This window comes from Cervus canadensis, chromosome 2 (genome assembly GCF_019320065.1).
Source record: "Cervus canadensis isolate Bull #8, Minnesota chromosome 2, ASM1932006v1, whole genome shotgun sequence".
NCBI classification, from domain to species: domain Eukaryota; kingdom Metazoa; phylum Chordata; class Mammalia; order Artiodactyla; family Cervidae; genus Cervus; species Cervus canadensis.
The window spans coordinates 18,366,099-18,386,309 of record NC_057387.1 but is presented as its reverse complement, the minus strand read 5'-3'; the positions used below and the strand labels follow the sequence as shown (position 1 = coordinate 18,386,309).

General features: G+C 54.6%; 1 protein-coding gene across 2 annotated transcripts; it reads right to left on the bottom strand.

Moving 5' to 3' along the window:
- Nucleotides 1–5,465: 5,465 nt before the first annotated feature.
- On the bottom strand, nt 5,466–16,664 carry ADAMTSL4 (ADAMTS like 4). 2 transcript variants are annotated; one of them, XM_043457491.1, is made up of 18 exons: nt 16,523–16,664; nt 13,730–13,961; nt 13,455–13,512; nt 12,799–13,154; nt 11,936–12,617; nt 11,593–11,695; nt 10,719–10,855; nt 10,145–10,349; nt 9,718–9,890; nt 9,457–9,568; nt 9,178–9,363; nt 8,869–8,998; nt 8,132–8,336; nt 7,647–7,823; nt 7,145–7,351; nt 6,871–7,050; nt 6,468–6,612; nt 5,466–6,317 (listed from the first exon to the last, which is right to left on the bottom strand). In XM_043457491.1, exons 2-18 carry the CDS (start codon nt 13,747–13,749, stop codon nt 6,181–6,183), a joined length of 3,213 nt encoding a protein of 1,070 aa, XP_043313426.1. In that variant the 5' UTR covers nt 13,750–13,961; nt 16,523–16,664; the 3' UTR covers nt 5,466–6,180. The 2 variants fall into 2 exon arrangements, with proteins under 2 accessions (XP_043313426.1, XP_043313419.1); XM_043457484.1 differs by lacking the exon at nt 16,523–16,664 and adding an exon at nt 16,286–16,433.
- Between the last annotated feature and the right edge of the window lie 3,547 nt (nt 16,665–20,211).

Below are 20,211 nucleotides of genomic sequence, written 5' to 3'. Positions count from 1 at the left end.
AGTTTGATCCCTGATCTGGGAAGATCCTATGTGCTGCGGAGCAGCTAAGCCCGTGTACCACGACTACTGAGCCTCTGTTCTAGAGCTTGGGAGCTGCAGCAAGAGGCCACTGCAATGAGAAGCCTGTGCAGCAATGAAGACTGAGCATAGGCAGAAACAAATAATTTTAAAAAAGAATACATACAAGTGCTTTACTTGAATGCACTAAACAAACGTAAGGGATTTTGGGAAATGTCCCATAAGGACTGACTCTTGACCATGTCCAAGTCATTGAATTCCCAGGGAGAAACCACTAAGAAGCTGGTATGAATAAATAGGAGATGAAATTAAAAGGGTCTGCAGCTGTATTTTGAAGCAGAGGGGACACAAACGGGGTTTTCTGTGCCTGGGCATTGTGGGAGTTCAAGCAGATGGCAGAAATCCCAAGGGTAAGTTAGCTCCCTACCAAATCTTCCCTATTGCCTAGTTCTGTATAGCTCAAAAGCTAAGCATGGGGGACTTCCCTGGTTTGTTGTTTGTTGTTGTTCCCTGGTGGTCCAGTGGTTAAGAATCCAGCTTGCAGCGCAGGGAGTACCAGTTCTATCCCTGGTCTGGAAAGATCCCACATGCCTCAGGGCAAGTCAGCCTGTGCGCCACAACTACTGAACCCAGACCCTGGAGCCCTTGAGCCTGCATTCCTAGAGCCTGTGCTCTCCATCAAGAGAAGCCCTTGCAGTGACAAGTCTCTGCGCCGCAATTGGCGAGGAGCCCCCACTCGCTGCAACTAGAGAAAGCCCAAGAGCAGCAACAAAACCCCAGCACAGCCAAAAATAAATAATTTTTTAAAAGAGCTAAGAACGGTGTTTGCTTTTTTAACTGGTTGGGAAAAATTCGTGACTTTAAAATTACATGCAATTAAAATTTCAAAGTTTGGAACAGCCCTCTTGGTAAAGATCCCGCCTGCAAATGTAGAGACATAAGAGACGTCGGTTCAATCCCTGGATTGGGAAGGTCCTCTGGAGGAAGAAATGGCAACCCATTCCAGTATTCTTGCCTGGGGAACCCCATGGACAGAGGAGCCTGGTGGGCCACAGTGCATGGGGCTGCAAAGGGTCGGGCACAACCGAAGTGACTTAGCAGTGGTTCAGTGAGTAAAGAATCTGCCTGCAATGCCAGAGATGCAAGTTTGATCCCTGGGTCAAGACGATCCCCTGGAGGAGGAAATAGCAACCCACTCTAGTATTCTTGCCTGAAAAATCCCATGGAAGAGGAGTCTGGTAGGCTACAGTCCAAAGGGTCACAGAAAATCAAACACGACTGAGCGACTAAACACACCACATGTGACCTTAGTATTGAGTAAAGTCACGTTTCGGGGTCTTCCCTGGTGGCTCCCGATGGTAAAGACTGCCTGCAATACAGGAGACACAGGAGATGCTGATTCAGTCCCTGGGTTGGGAAGATCCCCTGGAGAAGGGAATGGCTATCTACTTCAGTATTCTTGCCTGGATAATACCATGGACAGAGGAGCCTGGTGGGCTACAGTCTGTGGGGTCACAAAGAGTCACACCTGAGCGATAACAAAGTTTGAAGGGAACAAAGTCATGACCATTTGTTTACAAATTGTGTAGGGCTGCTTTTATGCTACAACAGCAGAGTCAAGGGTTGCAGCAGAGATTTATGGCCTGCAAAATTGAAAATAGTTCTACTCTCTGGTTTTACTTTTATTTTTTTAATACACCTTGCAACATGTGGAATCTTTGTTCCTCGGCCAGGGATCAAACCCAGACCCCCTACACTGGAAGTGTGGAGTCTTAACCACTGGACCACCAGGGAAGTCACATCTTTGGTACTTTAGAAAGAGGTTGCCCTCTCCTCTACTTGAGCTAAAAAGGAGCTTTATGATGTCATGAAAGAGATAACCAAGAATCAAGGCAAGGGGAAGGGAGGAAGAAATGAAAGAAGGGGTCTGATCCCAGGGCCCTCCCATCAAGGGCAAGGTCTTTGCCACGTTGCCTTTTATTCTAAGGATACCAGGGACACACACATTTAGGAGTAACCTCAGCCTATCACCCCGTTTCTTTTCCTCCTCACTCAAAGTTCTGTAGAGCTGTCTCTTTAAGATTCAGGCAAGGCTCAGAGGAGTACAACACATAGACACACCTCCTAACTCTAACCTGGAACCTTCCTGAAATTGAACCCATTTCTCCAATACTGAGATTCTTTGCCAGGACATTCAAACACAGCTCTCTGGTGCCCACTGAAAAAGTGCTCTGGTCTCTCCAGTCCCTAGCCATCTCTGCATCTCCCCTTTAGCTGATGTAGCTGATTGGTTCCCTAGGTTCTGACTGCCACGGCTCATGCATACCTTGTTTTGGACTAACTTGGTGCATTACTCCCTCCAATCCTTCCTAGGGTCTGACCTCAGCCTTGAAACACCCTCCTCTATAGAGTTTTCCCCAGTCTCCAGGGTCAAGGAGCCCGAAGTCAGATTGAAGATCTGTACTGTCTAGTTTGGTTAACCCAAACTCTTTATCTCTCTTGTTGACAGACTTAGTCTTAGGTACTTTCCTGAGGCTTTCTACTTCCTGTAGAAGGTGCCTCCCACCCTTTATAGCTGACATCTCTTCATCACCTGCCTGTGACAAATAAGCCCCCCTCTGCTCTAACTTCCCCACCCAGCTGACTCCCAGAACCAGAGGTGATGGATTTCAGGGATGCTGGTAGGAGAGAGGGTGGGAATGTGGGGACCTCCACCCCCACTCCACCTTCAGATTATAATCTCTAGCCTGATGCTCCATGCTTTAAGGAGAGGTTTTCCTGATTCAGTTTACTTTGGTGGGGGAGGGTGTGAAGTTCAAATGAAGCCTCTGTTTGTAAAACTGGGGGGAAGGGGAGGGCAGAAATGAAGGAGGATCTGGTTGGAGAGAATCTGGAAAGGAATGAAGAGTTCCTTGCATTTTGTTCTGACTCTCATCCCTCTGCTCTCCAGGTCTATCTAGATCCTCCCTCAAGGGCTCTTGAGAGAGGGTTTCTTAAGACACTCTGAGACACTCATGCCGTCACGTGGGTCAGCACCTGGGCCCTTGCGCTCGACTTCACTCCTAGTTACCACAGAGGTTGAATCTGGACCAGTGAAAAGTATGGGTCTCCTCGGACCCACCCCTGCAGCTGTGAGCACCTGTTTGCAGGGAGGCCCCCAGTTGGGGAAGTCTAGAAGCTAAATTTAGTCTGAAGGCTGAAGCATAATTGGGTGGGTGATTACCCTGGGGAAGCTGGGAGGGGGAGGGGGGAATTCTGACCCAGCTGAACAGAGACCTCAGAAGTCCACGGATTAGAACCACAGTCACCTTCCCCCAGCAAACACTCAGAAATGAGAAGCCCCAGCAATCTGCTGGCCTCCTGCACGCTTGATCTCTCTTGCGCTCATCAAGATTGTTCCTATCATCACCCCACCCCCACCTCAACTCTCAGGGGTCCAGTTCCTCTGAGTCCTTCCCTAAATTCCCCCCAGAGCAGCAAGGCTAAGGGCCCCTGCATCACATCTCCCAGAACTTGGGTTACAGCTTCCTCTCTCCCAAGTCCCTCCACAGGGTTTCAGAGGTCAGCAAAGAGGTGTCTGGCCACAGTAATCCCCTGAAAGAGGCCAGGAAAAGGGGTGCTTGAGGTCAGCTTCCGCTTCCTGAAAACTTTCACAGTGACTCCCCTTCCCATTCTGACCTCAGTGACCACAGGAAAGAATCCTTAGGGGCTGCACTGAATCCTAGCTTTAAAATGAGAGGGGAAAGGGGGCAACCCCCTCCCCCCCACCACCCGATGAAAGCCCACATCCTGAGAAGCCAGAGGCTGAAGGCTTTGAGGGAGCTGGGGGCTCTCAGGGAAGGGAGGTGTTGAAGCTGGGGGAGCCCTAAGAGGGGCTGTGGCTGCATTCCCCACCTGTGATTGGTTCTCAGGCTAAGGCCAAACTCCAAACCTGCCCGGCAACAGTCCTGAGAGGCCCTAAGAGGGAGGAGGAACTTCGGGGAAGTCAGCTGAACTGGGGCCACCGCCCAGCCTTCAGCTTCCAGGAATCACTGGGAGGGCCCCAGCTCTTCACCACACCCCTCCCTCGGTCTCAGGACTCCGCCTTCAGCCTGCAATGTCTGCAGGGCTGGCTCAGGTCCCACTCCCCTGGTGCCCCCACATCTTTGATCCCCTTAGAGGTTCACCAAAGAGAGGAGCCCGTCTGATGCCTGCAGAAACACCGAGACTGGGCCTCCTCGGTACCCCGTTCTTCATTTCCCACCCGGGAGGAGTCAGTTTCATTTTCCTTTCTCCCCATTTTCTTCTGCCTCCTTCCTGATACACTGTCCTCCCGAGATGGTAACTGTAGTCTTCCTTCTCAGCCACTTCCAGCCCAAGGAAAGCCTGCTTCCCAAGGCAACAGAACGACGTGAGGGAGCTGCCAGAAAGGAGAAGTCCTGTCCCCTCGGGTAGCTCTGGGTCCTTCCCAGGGTCTGGGTGTGTCTAGGTGTACATGCTCAGGACACTAGTCACCGCGGTCAGCTGTTTCTGCAGCCCTTTATTTATGATCTTACTTGGCCAGACTTGTGGAGGTGAAGGGATGGGGGCGGGATCCTCCTAATGGAGAGAGCTCAATTCTATTGCACTTCCCCCTTTCCTAGGCATGGGGACCCCTCCCCCAGAAGTGTAGGGGTGGGGTCGGGGAGAGGATTTGTGTTATGGAAAAGGCTGTCCGCGCTCACGCCACCTCCAACAAACTATTTACCTTGAGAGCGGACATGGGCGTTGGGGGGTTGGGAGGAGACCAGGGTGAGACATCTCTGAAGAATGTGTCTTTGGCTGGACATCCAGTACTGCCTTGGCTCCACCCTCGACTCCACCCCCTAGAGCCAGGCCAGGCTCCTCCTCCAGCCCTTTCTGCTGAGGGAAGGGGGGGAGGGGGAGAATCATTTCCTTTCTTCCCACTCTATAAAAAGCAACAAACCAAGAGCTTAATAGGGAAACGGGTAATAGCAGAAAAGATGAGAGGGGCAGGAAGGCAGGACCAAAGAAAGGGAACAGGAAAAAGGACCCCTGAAAAGGCAGCTGTCATTCAGCTCAGCCCCAGATGGAAAAAAAAAGTGCTACTAGATTCCAAGAGACTTTACAGAGGGACCCAGCCTACCAAGAAACCCACCGTAGACGGAGCAGTTTCTATTTTGGACCCAAGGGCCCAACTCTGTACCTAAACTGGGGGAAGTGGTGACCTCTAGTGGTTGATGACCAACCTGCAGGGCCTGCGATCAGCCAGGACCCTCTGCCTCTGACCAAGGCTTCGTTCAGGTCTCAGGTGACTAGGGCGCCCTCATTAGGCTTTCTGCGCCCAGACTTTCTCCATCTGGGCTCCAAGCGCTGTTCCCCTTCCCACCCTTCATTCTTATCTCACACAGCTTGCTTAGGTGGCCTGTACAGCTGGATTCCCACGGGGTCAATGAAGAGCCTGTTTCTCATTTGTCATAATCATCTTTAATAAAAATAAATTAGTTCTGGAGTAGGAACCATTTTAGGAGGTGGGGAGCAGAAGCAGGGGCTAGGATATCTTATTCTAAACTTGCTCTTTTCCATCCTCTGCCCAGCTGGTCCCTGCTCTGGGAGGGCAGTCTCTCTTCCTGGAGGGCGATCGCTCACCCCCACCCCTCATTAGCTATGAGAGGGAGGGATAGAGACTAGGTAAGGGGAGAAAGGGTCAGAGGACAAAAGGATGGTTTAGATGATATGTGGCCTGAACAGGAGAAATGCGGGTTAGGACACAAAATTGGGATTAATGTGGAGGCCAGACTCTAAGTAGCTCGGATTCTCAGCTGCAAACTTGCTTTCCTCTCAGCCCAGAAAACTCTCTGGGAAACTGGCATCATCCCCTCCTGGGGGACTGTGTAACTTCTTTTTGAGAAGTGATACAGATGTATGGGCGCACACACATCCTTACGGGCCCATACACATTTGGGTGCATGTGTGCACACACACCATCACGCCACCACACAGGCACAGACCCAGCCACACTTCTTGATGGTCACTGTCATCTTGCCAACTTCCATCACCCTGGGGGACGTCTCTAGTGAGACCAGGACAGGCTGGAGAGCCAGAGGATACAGAGTGGGATGATTGAGGGGTGACTGATGGTGGCATGAGAAAACCACAAGGAGAGGGTCTCCTGGACCCATTTCAGGCGGGCTCTGGGGGAGACCGCTCCAGGACATGGGCACAAGAGCGGCAACAGGTGGCTGTGTAGTAGGGATAGACGCAGAGCCGGGCCTGCACCACCAGGGGGCAGTGTGGAGAGTTGTCCTTGCATTGATCATCTGGGGACAGAGGAGGCCATTGGGCACAAGAAGTCACCAACATCCATCCCGCTGGAGGTGTGCTGCCCACTCCCGCTTGTCCTTCCTAATCTCCACCCACGCCTCAGCTAACTCCGCTCTACTGGGAATGGGGGAGAGGGAGCTCTTTACCAGGGCGCTGGCTGCAGGGCTGGCTGTTACAGGATCGTTTCCTGGCGGGCCGCAGGTGAAGAGGGCATCGGATGCTGAGGGTCTGATTGGCGGTCAGGCACTGGACCTCCCTTGTCTGCACGCCGCCCTGGCAGGAGCGAGAACACTGGGGAGACCCCAGCTATCAAATCAGACCTCTGCTGTGCTCCAGGCTCCTCTTGCACCCCAAGCCTCCTCCTCAGAGGAGGAGCTGGGGGGCCTCTCCTGGAGCATTATGAACCCCCACGCAGAGGGGCCCACCTCTCCTCCCATTAATTAAACTGCCCCTGGCCTTAGCTAGGAGGCACAGAGGGATGTACAAAGAGAGAAGCCTCTCCTGTCCTGGCAGTCCACTCTGGGTAGGGCAGGGGAGCCAGGCACTCACCGGACTCCAGGGTGTAGAAAACCACCGGTCCTGGCAGTCCTGCCCTTGACAGGGCTGCAGGGCAGGGGGCCTGGGCAGGTGGGAGCAGTTGCTGGGAGAAGTCACATTGAACTCAGTCCCCAGTTTGGACACACAGATGACATCTCTACGCTGAGTGCCAGAGCCGCAGTCTGAGGAGCACTGACGGAAGAGACAGGAAGGGAGAGCAGAATTCCTCTTACCTCCTCGCCCCCGGGAATCCCACCCACGGGCCCCTCCCAGGCGCTCAGCTCACCTCCGCCCAGGGCCCGGTGTACCAGCACCACGTCACCTCACAGGGCCCCAAGCTGCAGGCACGCATGTCAGGGGGCCGGCTTCCGGGTGCACAAGTCTGCTCACCGGCTCCTGCCCCTGCTTCCTCCTGGCTTATCCCGTGGGCCTCCCCGCTCCCAAGGCAGACCACAGAACGTCTCTGGATTCCCGTCCCACACTCCGCTGAACACTGTTGGGAAGCAGAGTGTGAAGGGAGACCAGGGTGACATGGGGAGGGGAGGGGGTCAAGGACAGACACATCCTGGATCCAGGAGTTAGGGAATGCTCTGGGGGACTTTTGCCAGGCAGGGTTCAGGACGTTAGTGTAAGTTTTTCTCCAAGTTCCCAACACTGGCAGTGTCTAGCACACAGCAGGTGCTTGCCCAGTCAGCGTTTATGCAGCTGTGTTGGGAAGACACCTGAGAGGGTGTCGTGGGTGGTGGGGGGCACTAGGGATGTTGGGGCTCAGCAGAGAGGGGGCCCACCTTGGAGCTCCAGTCGCTGTGGAACCAGGCCGTGGTGCAAGGCCCCATGTCACAGGCCTCTCTGCTGGGGGGCCGCGGGGGCCCGGAGGCGCACTCCTGCTCACTCACTTCATCCCCGTTGTTGCCGACACAGCGGACCTGCCGGCTCCTCTGTCCGCGCCCGCATCGCACAGAGCACTGAGGGGACGAGGGGCACTCAGGCCTGGGCTTCCCTGGCTTCCTCACCGTCTTCCCTCTCTGGGGCTTCTGAACCAGGATGGGCCTCTGACGCCTGGCTCAGAGGTTACAGGGCTTCATGGGCTGAGGAGCAGGCTGAGTACAGGGCATGTCTTAGCTGCCTTACAGTTGGAGGCTCATATGAGATCTCATTTGTAAAAGTTTCTGCCGATTCATACAGAGTTGGGAAAACTGCAGCTCTAGCTCACTGGGGCCCACAGCTCCAGGATCCTCCCTGTCCCAGAGCCTCCTTGCCCGGGGCCACCCACCTGGCTCCAGGGCGAGCGAACCTCCCAGTGGCCACAGAGGCGCAGCTGGCAGGGCTGGGTGATGTTGGGCCGGGGCAGGTGCCCGCAGCGCTCTGGGGGCACTGAGGAGCCGCCGCCCCCAAACTCCTGCCGGCAGCGTAGCTGACGGTGCTGGGTGCCAGGGCCGCATGAACGGCTGCAGGACGTCCACTCACCGGCCTCCCAGCTGTGGGCAGAGGCGGGGAAGGGACAGAGACACAGATGGCAAAAACAGAGATATGTGCAGCTGCTGTGTTCGGGAAAGGGGACAACAGACTGGGAGTGGGGACCTGTCGGAGGTGAGTGGGCTTATTTAACATTTGGAGTCTGGGATCCCTTGTGGGACTCAGGGTTGTCTTGTGGTGGCTCAGATGGTAAAGAACCTGCCTGCAATGCAGGAGACAAAGGTTCGATCCCAGGGTCGGGAAGATCCCCAGGTCGGGAAGATCCTCTGGGAGAAGGGAATGGCAACCCACTCCAGTATTCTTGCCTGGGAAATCCCATGGACTGACTGGCTACAGCCCATAGGGTCAAAAAGAGCTGGACAGGACACACACACACCTCACACATCCTCAATTGTACAAGAAACTAAGAGAATGTAGCCAGGGGACCCTGTATTGAGTGCAGAGTCCAGGTGAGATCCTACAGGTGTGAGGATGGGCCTCCCAGGGGCAACCGTTGTGTCCCTAGGACCCCAGCCCTCCCATGGGCACACTCACTATGGTGGGCATGGGGGGCCGTGGCAGGGCTCCGGGGAGGCTGGGGGCCTGGCACCCAGGGCACAGCTGCGTTCATCCAGCTCCTCTCCTGACTCTCGAGAAATGCAGAGGAAGATGGGGCGCCAAACACCTGAAGGGGGATAAAGGGAAGCCCGGGGAGGTGGGATGACTCGGCATCCAGTGTCAGTGGGCCCCAGGCACTGAAGTCTGAGTTGGCACAGAGTCAAGGTGTGATGCACGCCCAGGGCAGGGGATCAGGAGCGCCGAGCCGGGAATATGGGCCAAGGGGGCTGGTGTGTGAGGTCTCACCTTTCCCACAGGATGCCGAGCACTCCGAGTGTCCCACTCGTTTCCAGTATCCGGCTGGAGACCCCGGGGGTGTCCTGGGAGGGGGTGGGGCGGGCATCTGGGGGATCCTCACCTGCCGCTGGAGGGTGCCTGGGGTGCGAGCAGGGCGGGGCGCTGAAGCAGGAGGGGGCTCTACCCTCAAAATCTCTGTGCAGAGAGAGTTGAGTAGACACATCAGATGGGCCTCCTCACCCTCAGCTTCACCCCACCTCCTTCTAAGTCTGGGGGTCAAAGTCTTACCAGGCTGGAGTTGAGGAACACGGGGCTCTGGGGTGGGGTTCTCAAGGTTTGGGGGAGGTGAAGAGATGACATACTGATAGAAAACACCTGGGTTTTCCTCCTGAAAGATCATCTGGGAAGAGAGAGAGAAGGTAATGAATGTTTGGGGATGGCCAGGGGGCATCCTCCATCCTTCTGCCCATCCTGAGACCCACAGCTTCCCCTCAGAGGAAAGGCCTCCCGCAGCGGTGCAGCCTCCCCAGACCCAGGCCCCTCACTCACGTAGACATCCACAGGCTGGGTGGTGGGGCCTTCTGCGGACAGACTCTCCCCAGCGCCCTCCTCTCGGGGAGGACGGTTGTAACGGAAGACAGTCCCGCCAGCGGTATAGGACCCAGGGGGATCCACAGCCCAGTTTCCATTGATGATGGACCGGCCCCCAGGACCTCGAAGTGCTGGAGGTGGCAGATCAGGACACGTGAGGTCATCCGGTCCTCCTCTCCCTCACTTCCCTACTGGTGGGGAACCCGCATACCCTCCCCCCGCAACCTGCACACCCCCCCATGCTCCTGTGACTTCCTCATTGCCCCCACCTGGGAAGGAAGGGGAGGGGAGCCCTGACTTCACTGGTGGCTTGTTTCCTGTGCTGAATGGGGGTGTGCTGGGCAGAACCCACTGACCAGGGATGGAGTGGGGACCTAAGACTCACCAAGGTAGTTGGAGCTGGGCCGGAGCTGGGCGATCTGGAGTCGGGAGGCCCCGGCAGGAATGGACAAGATCTTCTGATAACCCAGAGAGCCACCCCGCTCAGTGAGGTTCCCCGAGACGAGGCGACAGGTAGAATCATCACCCCCACAGACGCCACAGCCATCTGGATGCCGGCCAGAGCCGAGGATGCCATCACAGCCAGGGCTCTGGGGGAAAGCAGGGTGAGGCAAAGGCTGCTGGAAGCCAGACATCACTTCACACCCTGGCCTGGGCTTCTTGGAGCCTTCAGTTCACCACGGGTCTTGACCTTTGCTGTACAAGTGAGACTGTTTCTTTGTCAGCACCCGCATCCCCAGCTAGCCTCCAGGAAGCTTGGACGGGCCCGGGGTTGGGGGGAGTCTTTCCCGCTGTTCACATCTTTTGCTCAGCCTCACTTGGCAGGTAAGAACCCTCCTCTCTGCCATCTCAGCCTGGTGTTCCGTCATTGTGATAATGAACAAGGAGGCGCTCTCAGAACGTGAGTAGTAGTTATTAACACTGCCCCCTCCCCATGCATGTTCCCCCTCTTCCCTCACCAGACAGCGTCCAGCCACACAGATGTCCAGGGCTCCAGGCTGACACAGGGTCCCGTCCTGGACCTTTTGGGTGTGACGGACATAAAAGCGGAAGCCACGGGGACGGCAGTTCAGCTCACAGCGCTGAGAGCCCTGAACTAAGAGACGGGGGAGAAGGGTGCTTAGCTAGGTTCCCTGGCGGGAGGTCAGTAGGGAAAGACTCCAGGGCCCTGAGAACAGCCCTGATGTTGGCAATAAGGCATCCTGAGGTTGCCGGGGGCCCTGTGGTTGAAGGCAATGCAACAATTCTGAAAGGTCAGTTTGAGGGTCACACAAAACTCAAATCAGATCAGCTGGGATCACTGAGATCAGGAAAAGGGCTGGCAACTCTGAGACAGATACTTGAAACTATGATCATGTGAGTTCAGAGCTCAGGAGGGCTTGTCTTGGTATCAAGGTGACACAGGCCTAAAATCCAAAGGATGGTAACTTGGGAGAAAGTCATATAACATGGTCCAGATCAGTGGCACACCCCCAGCCGGCTGTCACCACCAGACAGGATCTCTCTGCCCATGCCCGGCCTCTGTCATGTCCACTCCACCTCCTGGATGGGTTTCTTCCCAGAGGAGGTCCGCTGAAGAGCACCTCTGAATGCAGCCTCTCCCAGCCCGACTCCTCTGCTGACCACCCACCACATCTGACAGCTGGGGCCCTGTCTGAAACCCCCACCCCTTTCTGGGCCTGTTCTGTCTCTTCACCCCAGTCCTGGGAAATAAGGAAGACATGATGCAGAAGAAACACAAGAGCCTACAGAGGAGACAGAGAGGGCTGAGACTCCTTCCCATCACCCCCCAATCTTCAGCCCCGCTGTCCCAGGGATGGCTAGAAACCTCACCTTCTGTGAAGGGCTCCCACTGGTACAGTTGGCCCATGAACTCCTGGGAGTCAAAGGCTGCACACTGCAGGGCCCGGGGGTCTGGCTGCTCAGGGGGGCAGGGCTGAGGTGGGGGATACAGAGGAGTCAAAGCTGGGGAGGAAAATGGGGGTGTGGGTCAGGGCTGGATTTGGGGGGTAGAGAGGAAGGTCAGGTCTAGGGAAGAGCTCCAAGCCCCCTGCCCTGAAGAGGTCAGACGCCAAGGCCCTTCTCCCTCAGGTCCAGATCTGACGGGCTAAGGACCCAGACTCGGGGTCAGGGAAGCAGAATTGGAAGTCTGGGAGGGGTCAAAGAAGGAACTCACCGCTTGGCTGCAGGCTCTCAGCTGTTCACTCTCCCCAGAACATCTTGGGACAGGGCTACTGGGAGCAAAGAGGCTCCAGAGAGGGCTGGAGTGGGGGCCAGAGCTCAGCAGAGGCAGCCAGCCATCTGCATGGGGAGGGGCAGCCTCCGTGAGGGACCCGTGGAGATTGCCCCCCGGTCTCCACTGCTCCCGGCTCTGCTGGCCTCGGCCCCAAGGCACAGAAAGGGAAGGATTAGGGTGTCTGTCTGCCAGCCGGGGACTGGCCCAACCCTGGGAACTTGGCCTTCTTGGCTGAAGGGACAGGTAAAAGGAGCTACCTTCTCCCAGGGATGTGGGATGAAAAGAGGGCTCTGTGCCAGAGGCCTGGGCTCTGGGGTGTGGCCCTGTGGGGGCAGGCCTGGCTCTAGAGGGCACCGCTGTCTGAGCAGCTTCGGGGCTTGGGGGTTCTGCTTGCGGGGGGAGGGTGTGGGCAGAAGGTTCTGTAGGAGACAGTTCTGTTTTCTGGGTGTGGTTTGCGGAAGATGGCTCTGTTCTCGGAGTCAGGGATGGAAGATCTGAGGTTTGAGAGAGTTCAGATCTGGGTGGTCTTCGGGGATGCCTGCGGTTCCGATGGAGTGGCAAAGCAAAGGGCACCCTCCCATAGCCAAACATTCCTGGCTTGATGGGGTCTCGAACCCGGGACCTGAGAAGGTGTTGCAGACATGGAGTCACATCGCCGGCCATCTCTGACCCTGCCTCCCCATCCTACTTCCTAGCACCAGAGAAGCCTTTCTAAGCCCTGGATCCTTCGCTACCCTTTCCTTCATCCCAAGCCCCGCCCCTACCTCAAGACACCGCCCCTACCTCAAAGCCCCACCCCTCACCTCCTGGCTCCTTGAGTCTCCGGAGCCTCCTCTCTCCCTAGTTGAGAAGCAGGACCTCGAAAGGGGCCACCTCTTCCTCGAGGTGTTGGCCTGTACAGGGGAAGGGTTTCTCGGGAAGTCTGTGGTCTGGTGCCCTGACCCCGGGGAAGCAGGGCTTCTGGATGTCTTGGGGGCCTGGGTGGAAGGGGCAGGCCCTGGTGGAGTTGAGTTGTCGGGAGCTGACATGTCCGGCTCCGGCGCTGTACCCCAACCCCGCAGGGCTGGGAGCAAGAGGCCCACTGGTCCCAAGGACCCCAGACCCCTTCAGGGCCCTGGCCCTCCTCGGGGGGTGTCTGAAGAGACTGTCCAGATAACACCTAGGTAGACAAAAAGTTCAGACAAAATTAGAATGATTTTCGAGGGAACTGTACTGAATATCTAGTCCACGCTGAGGCTTGGGGCAGTTGTTACTGACCCAGGGTCATATTCAGTAGCAGAGGTGGGACTTAAAGTGATATGGCAAGGAGTTAGGGAGTTGGAGAGGCTGGAGGGCCAAGTGTGAGAGAAAGGGGCCAGGGCTTATCAGAGGCCGCAGAAAATGCAAATATGGTCTGGAGATAGTGGGTAGTGGGGAGACAGAGAGATGAAAGGATTGTAGCCTCTAGTCCCTGGCTCACCTCCTGATCCAGGCAGAGCTGAGGGAGGGACAGAAGCAGCATCAGACACAACCGGGGCCTGCAAACCAAAAGCAGGAGTGAAGGGATCAGACAGGAGCCTGAGGAGGTGTTACACCAGGCCCCGCCCCCAGCAGGCTCCCCACATCCTGATACCAACTTCTCAGAAAGCAGAAGTTACTCATCACTTCCCCTGACCCCTCCCAGAGAGGTCCTTTCCCATACTTCTACAGACTGAGAGTCAGTCATTCCTTCCACCCTGGCCCCCTACTGCTTACCTGCCTGCCCACTTCGCCATCGCTCCTCCCTTGATGGCCCTGGGCCCAGGGAGGAGGGGACTGGAAGTAAACACTCTACTGTGGCATCTGGGCTTCGGGTGAGGGTTGCGCTCTGTAAGGACCCAAGCCTGGTCCAGTCTCCGGAAAGCTGGGGATTGGGAGGGATGACTTCTCAGAAGGACATCTCAGAGTGAAAATGGAGGGGTGACGATTGGCCCATCCTTTAATGATCCTAAGGGTGAGAGGGAAAAGGAACACCGCCTTTGTCCATTCACCCAAGCTGAAGGGGTGGAGGTCTGCCCTCAGCCTCCCAACTCAGGCGCAGTCCCCTCCCTCAGCTACAGGAACTTCTCAGCTCCTGTATCCTAACCAGCGACTGTCTCTAGGCCAGCTCAGACTCATGCATCTTTCTTAAGAGGGTTGAGGAAGGAGGCTCAGTGAGAACTTTCCAGACATCCTCTCTGAGCTGCTGACTGGAAGCCCCCTGGGCTTTCCATTCCCACCTGCCTCTCAGCCTTTTCTTGCCTTCTTAGCTAATAAGCTCCTTGTACACTCAGACACAACTGTGCTTGTCTCAAACTTTTCAACCAAGGGATAAATTAAATGGGCTGATGGTTTAATGTCTAGAGAAGCAGGTGATTTTCCCCAGTGATATTTAACTTCCCTCCAGGGGCCAGCCTCTGGCAGTGGATCAATGAGACCTTCCTTCAGGCAAGACTCTGATGGCTGGGGGAAGCTGGGAAGGGGAGATGCAGCTAGAGATGCTGTTGCTCCCCAGTCACTCATGGGTCTATCTTCTGAAGAGCCAGGAAGTCCATCCTGAAGTCTCAGCTTGATCCCTGGAGAAGTGGAGCTTGAAACCCTCCCCTGGTCTAAGCCTGGCTCTCCCATGGCTCCCCCTGGCCCTGCAGTCCCTTCACAATGAGCCCTTCCCACCCCCACTCTTCTTGCTGCTCTCAGCTCTGCTTTCCAGGAAAAAAAAAATGTTTCTGTTGGATCTGAAAGGCACCCGGGAGAGGAATCCAAGGAGCTAATGCCGAGGTGGGCCAGCTCAGGGGCAGGAAAATGACAGAGGGAAGGGCAGGAATGTGCTTGGAGGTAGCAAATCCATTCCCCCTCACCTCCCTGAGACCCCAGGGCTTGGGAAGTTAAGGGAAGGATCACAGTGGTGGAGCCTGTGCCCGAAAGGTCTCCTCAGCTCCTCAGTGTTGGGAAGGGGGTTACTGATGGCTGTTCCTTCCCTTGGCTGGGCTGACCACTGAGGTCAGCAACTCCGCCCTGATGAGGAGGCGGGTAGGGGCTCCAGAGAAGGGCCAACATTCCACCCAAACCTTCAGCTTTCTGCCTGACTCCCTTCCTGGTGGTTGAAGGGCAGGAGATGGGAGGATGGTCACTGCCACTTCTGGCTGCTGGGTCCCCTCTCCACTCCCTCTGCCTCTGCTTCTCTCTGCTACCCCAGGCCTGTGTCTAGCTGTCTCTCTCTATGGGTCTACCCAGTACACATAATCCAGTCCTGAGCTGGGTTTGGCTTTGGCAGCTCCCTGGAGAAGTGAGGGGTGGGGGGTGGGGTGACGTGAGCTCCTGGGGCCAGGGCCAGGCCTGGCTCCCTCTCTGGAAAAGTCCTACCCCACCCCCTGCATAGCTGGGCAGGGGGCCGGCGCGCGCACACACACACACACACACACACACACACACACACACACACACACTGCAGAAACAGATACACATTTGTGGTTTCCAGTCTTTTCATGTTTTCCATGTTTCTCATCTGGTGAGTCTCGCTGTCCAGAGTGAAGAAAAGAGAGGTCAGACAGACTGGTCATTCTTGGGCCAGGCTGACACTGGTCTAGACAAACCTGGGCTCCTCCCTGCCACAACTCCACACTGGCCAGTGGAGACCAAGGAGGAGTAACGTGGGCAGAACTAACCCCTTCACCCCCAGGAGACCCACCTCTGGGGACAGTGGCACTGAGGGGCAGGGTCTGGGTCAGCAGGCCCTGGGGCTGGCTGCAGAGCCCCTATCTTGGCGAGAACTCCTTGGTCCTCCTTGTGCCATCCTGGGTCCTGGAGGCCCATCCCAACAGGTGTCCTGCCTTTCTAGTCGTCAGGCTGAGCTGGATTCAGGGCACCCACTTGTATCCCTCCCAGCGGCCCTGTCCCCCAACCCAGGACGGAAGCGGATGACAGGGTTGGGGGGATGGGGGGAGAAACGCATTTTCCAGAAATACCTTTCCAGAGGGGAAGGGCAGGAGGTGCCCGGCGCGTGCCGGGAGCTCCTGGGTATGTTTTCCAAGTTTATTCTGTGTAGGAATTTTGGCTGATTCTTCGTCCGAGTGATGGAGCCCGCTTTCCAAGGGATCAGAACCCCCTCCCCAGGAATTGGATCCCAGGGACTGGAACATCTTCCGAGGCTATAAGAACTGGGGCCGGGGTCGTGGCTGGGGCGCAACCGCGGGGCTCAGGGAACAGGGACGACGCGGGGACGCGGGGCGGGTGGTCTAACCGGACGGGGGAGAGAGGGCGACCGGGGCCAGGGGTCCCAGGGAAGGTCTGTACCTGCTCTGCGCGGCCCCGGCGGCCAGCTAACCCCTCTGCGCCCGGGCGCTCCCTCCAGGCAGCCTCGCTCCGCGGCGGCCACTGCGGCCCCTGAGCCGGGCTCGGGACACGGCCGCCTCCGGCCGCGGCTCCGCCCCCGCCCCGCCCCCGGCCCGCCCGCCCGCCAGCCCGCCCGCCACGCGCCCAGCAGCAGCCCCGCGGCGGCCCCCGAACCCCCTGCCCGCCAGGGCCACCCACCCTGGGCTGCGGGCCTTGGCCGCTCCCGTCCGGTACCTGCAGACCGCTCCAGGGGGGCGAGGCCGAGGGGGTCCCAGCTGGGTTCCGAGGGAGCCATCGCCCCAGGGCTGTCCCCCGACCCGGCTGGGGCTCGAGTCTTCGGGACCCGGGTCTCCCGACCGGCTCCGATTGGGCGGTGCGAGCGCTGCGCCTGCCCAGGCGGGGCGGCCACGAGGGGCGCCAAGAGGTTGGGTGGTGCCGGTCCCCGAGCGGCGTGGGCGAGCCCCGCGCCCTACGTCGGGGCGTTGCGGGGCCGAGGTGGTCAAGCCCGACCTCGGTTCCGCGTTGGTCATGGCCCGCTCCACCACGCAGCCTCCCGAGCAAGCCCTGCCTCTCCTAAGTTGGACTGGGAACCGTGTGGTTCTGACTGCCCAGGGACCTTCTAAGCCTCGGTTTCTCCATCCATAAATACCGGGCGTAGCGGAAGGAATGCGCTGATTTAGGAATCAGAGGATCTGGATTTGAAGCTCCGCTCTGTGATCTTGAATGAATGCGTCAACTTTTCTGTGCTGCAGTTTCCTCATCTGTAAAATGGGGTTAATCTGACATATACGAATAGGCTTGGAGATATGTCTGCCTAGTTACTTGTTGGAAGAATACATCCCAAACTCGGAATTGGGGGCAGCAGCTGGGGATGGGTTCGGAGAGGAAAATAAAAATATAAGCTTTCACTTTTTTACTCTATATGCTTATATGTTTTTGAATGTTTAACCACAGGCATTATCTGTTTTTAGTTATGTTAAAGAAAGAAATAATACACGTAAAATGACAGAGTAGATAAATAGTCATTATTTTTCTTGTCACCACTGTTTTTAAAGTTTTATTTGCCATTTGTTCATAAACTACAGTCATGTATTGTTGGGTCTACTCTCAAAATTTGAAAGGGTTTGTTTGTTTTTTGTGGTTTTTTTTTAGGTGACTTGTCCATATTTTAAAACCAGGATATTTCATAACTTCTCTTGAAAAACAAAACCCTAAAAATAGAAGCTCTAGCAACATTGTCCTGCATCCCCACAAAGTAGCAGGGTCTCTGGTGTTCCCACCTAATACATACTGAGCACTTTCTACACTTGATGCGGAGGGCACAGTTAGAACAGCCTCTGGCCTCAAGGAGTTGGGTCTAGTTGGAGACAGACTTGGGAGGTAAGTACTGGACTCAACAGAAGCAAATGTTATCTCAAGAGATGAGGAAGTGAAAATAATATAAAATGTTTTTATGTATAAGAATTATATCTTTATTTGAAGTTTAACATCTATATTTTATTATAATTTATAAATTATATAATTTATAAAATCATAATTTTATTATGATTTATTGTTTTTTCAATAAATCCCTAAGTTCTCTCAAGACAAGGACCATTTAGGCCACTTTGTGTTATCTCTGTTTTTTCATCTTTTGTATTTCTGTTTTGGTTTTTGTATTTGTAGAGTTAATAGAAATATTTGGAATGAAACAGAACAAACAGATGAGTCCCAGGTGCCCAGGCCTGCTTTCTGATGTTTTTTTTTTTGCTTTCTGACTTTAAACTCGGGCCCACTGGGTGGTGGTTAAACTGGCAGGGAACCCCTGAGACTCCTGTTCTTTTGTGGGGTGCAGGACAATATTGCTAGAGCATCTATTTTTAAGTTTTTATTTCTCAAGAACCATTATAAAGTATCCTGGTTTTAAAATATTGGCAAGTCACTAAAAAACAACTTTAGGACAACACAAGTATAACCTAAAACATGTGGATCATTGCTCAGATTGGTCTGCAGGCCTCAGGTTTGCACCTTTCCTGAAGACATATTCAGTCTTGTTCTCCTGCTCCCAGAGCTTGGGAAGGTAATGAGTTAATGCCCCCTCCCCATTTGGGTGGTTTATTTTGGGACTGCTGTTAACAAGTCCTAATTCAGAGGCACATTTATAGTCCTGGATTTGGAGGGGAAGCCCCTTTGCTCAGACTTTAGAGAACAATACTGACGATGAGATGCCCAGCCCACAGGGCAGAAGATATTTTAGGTCCAAGGACTTTTTGTGCCCTCAGGTCACATCCCAGCAGCACTCACTTATCTACCAGGGGGCAAGCTGCAGGACCAGAAGGTGTGGCCAAAGACAGCAGAATGGGAAGGGAGCCTGGGGGGAGGGAAAGGTCTGCCTTTGACATTTGTAACTGAGGGTCAGAAATAGACCTTTCCATTAAGAAGTGGCTGCTGACCAAAGAGCTCACAGATTTATTACAGCTGTCACCTCCCAGGACTTGGTGGTCTGAAAATATTGTATTAGGGAAGGAATTTCCTATGCCTCAGCAGTGTGCAAAGTGCCAGATAAAATTTGTGGACACTGTCTCAAGGATAAAAAGAAATTTCTTAAAAGATTATGCAATAAGTAGATGTTCACCCCAAAGTACCTCTAGGACTATGGACAAAAGAGGGGATAGGCTAAGTATTTGTCTGACTTTGAGTATAACAGAGTGACTTAATAACAATAGTATAGTTAACATGTATCTGAGGGCTCCCCTTGTGACTCAGTGGTAAAGATCCCACCTGCCAATGCAGGAGATGTGGGTTTGATCCCTGGGTTGGGAAGATCCCCTGGAGAAGGAAATGATAATCCACTCCAATATCTTGCCAGGGAAATCCCATCGACAGAGCGGCCTGGTGGGCTATAGTCCATGGGGTCACAAAGAGTCAGACACAGCTGTGTGACTAAACAACAAAACATATAGCACTTACTACACATGAAGGCCTCATTGTAACGCATTTAGAAACAAACATACAGAGAATTCCAGGGACTCAGTTTCCAGCCCTGGCCCTGGTCGAAGAACTGAGATCCCATAAGCCTAGATCCTACAAGCACTGGGGCACAGCCAAAAAGAAAGACAAAGACATAAAGAGAAATTTGGTAATTTCTCAGTGAGAACCTATTACCTGTTTATGTTGTGTACAAGTGAAATTTTTGAGAACTATAGCTGAATTTGCTTAATAATTTTTTCTGGTAGTAGATTAAAGAAGTTTTATTTTTGTTGAACCGAGTAACATTTTAAGCTCATATTTCCTGTGAGATGTTGTCCCTACTCCAAGACAATGCTGATGCCAATACCAATATGCGTAGGTGGCGTCCGGAAATTAGTGTGAAACTCTTTTGTGGTCATAGCACCCATTTTCAGAAAGCCTAGTGTGTTGGCCTTTCTGCCTCTGGGAATCATGGTTTGCTCAACTCCTTTGTTCCAGAAGAGCCTCTCTATTCCCAGTCGCTACACACCAGGCTGGTCTCCAGCCGTTGGTTCCCAGTGTCCTGTCACATTGTTCTGCACTGTTTTCTTTCACTAATGCCCTTCTTCTGACATCGGCCTAGTTAGCTCACTCCCCACATCAGTTATGAGAACGGACTGTTGTGACCTGTTCACTACAAGGAAGCTGGAGGTGGGGACCGCCTGGTCATGTTTACCTCTGCATCCACCGCCTTGCTTTGCACATAGTAGGCATTTAATAAATGCTTGTGGGATGAGCCGTGAACGAGAAGTTGTGATCTCTGCCTCAGCTCTGGCCAGATTCCAGCACTTCCTGGATGCTATGTCAACTGATTTTGGCTGAGCTGGCACTAGGCTGATGGAATCATGAAGAAACAGGATATGACCCGCTTGGTAAAATGAGGTCCAAGACGAGGATAG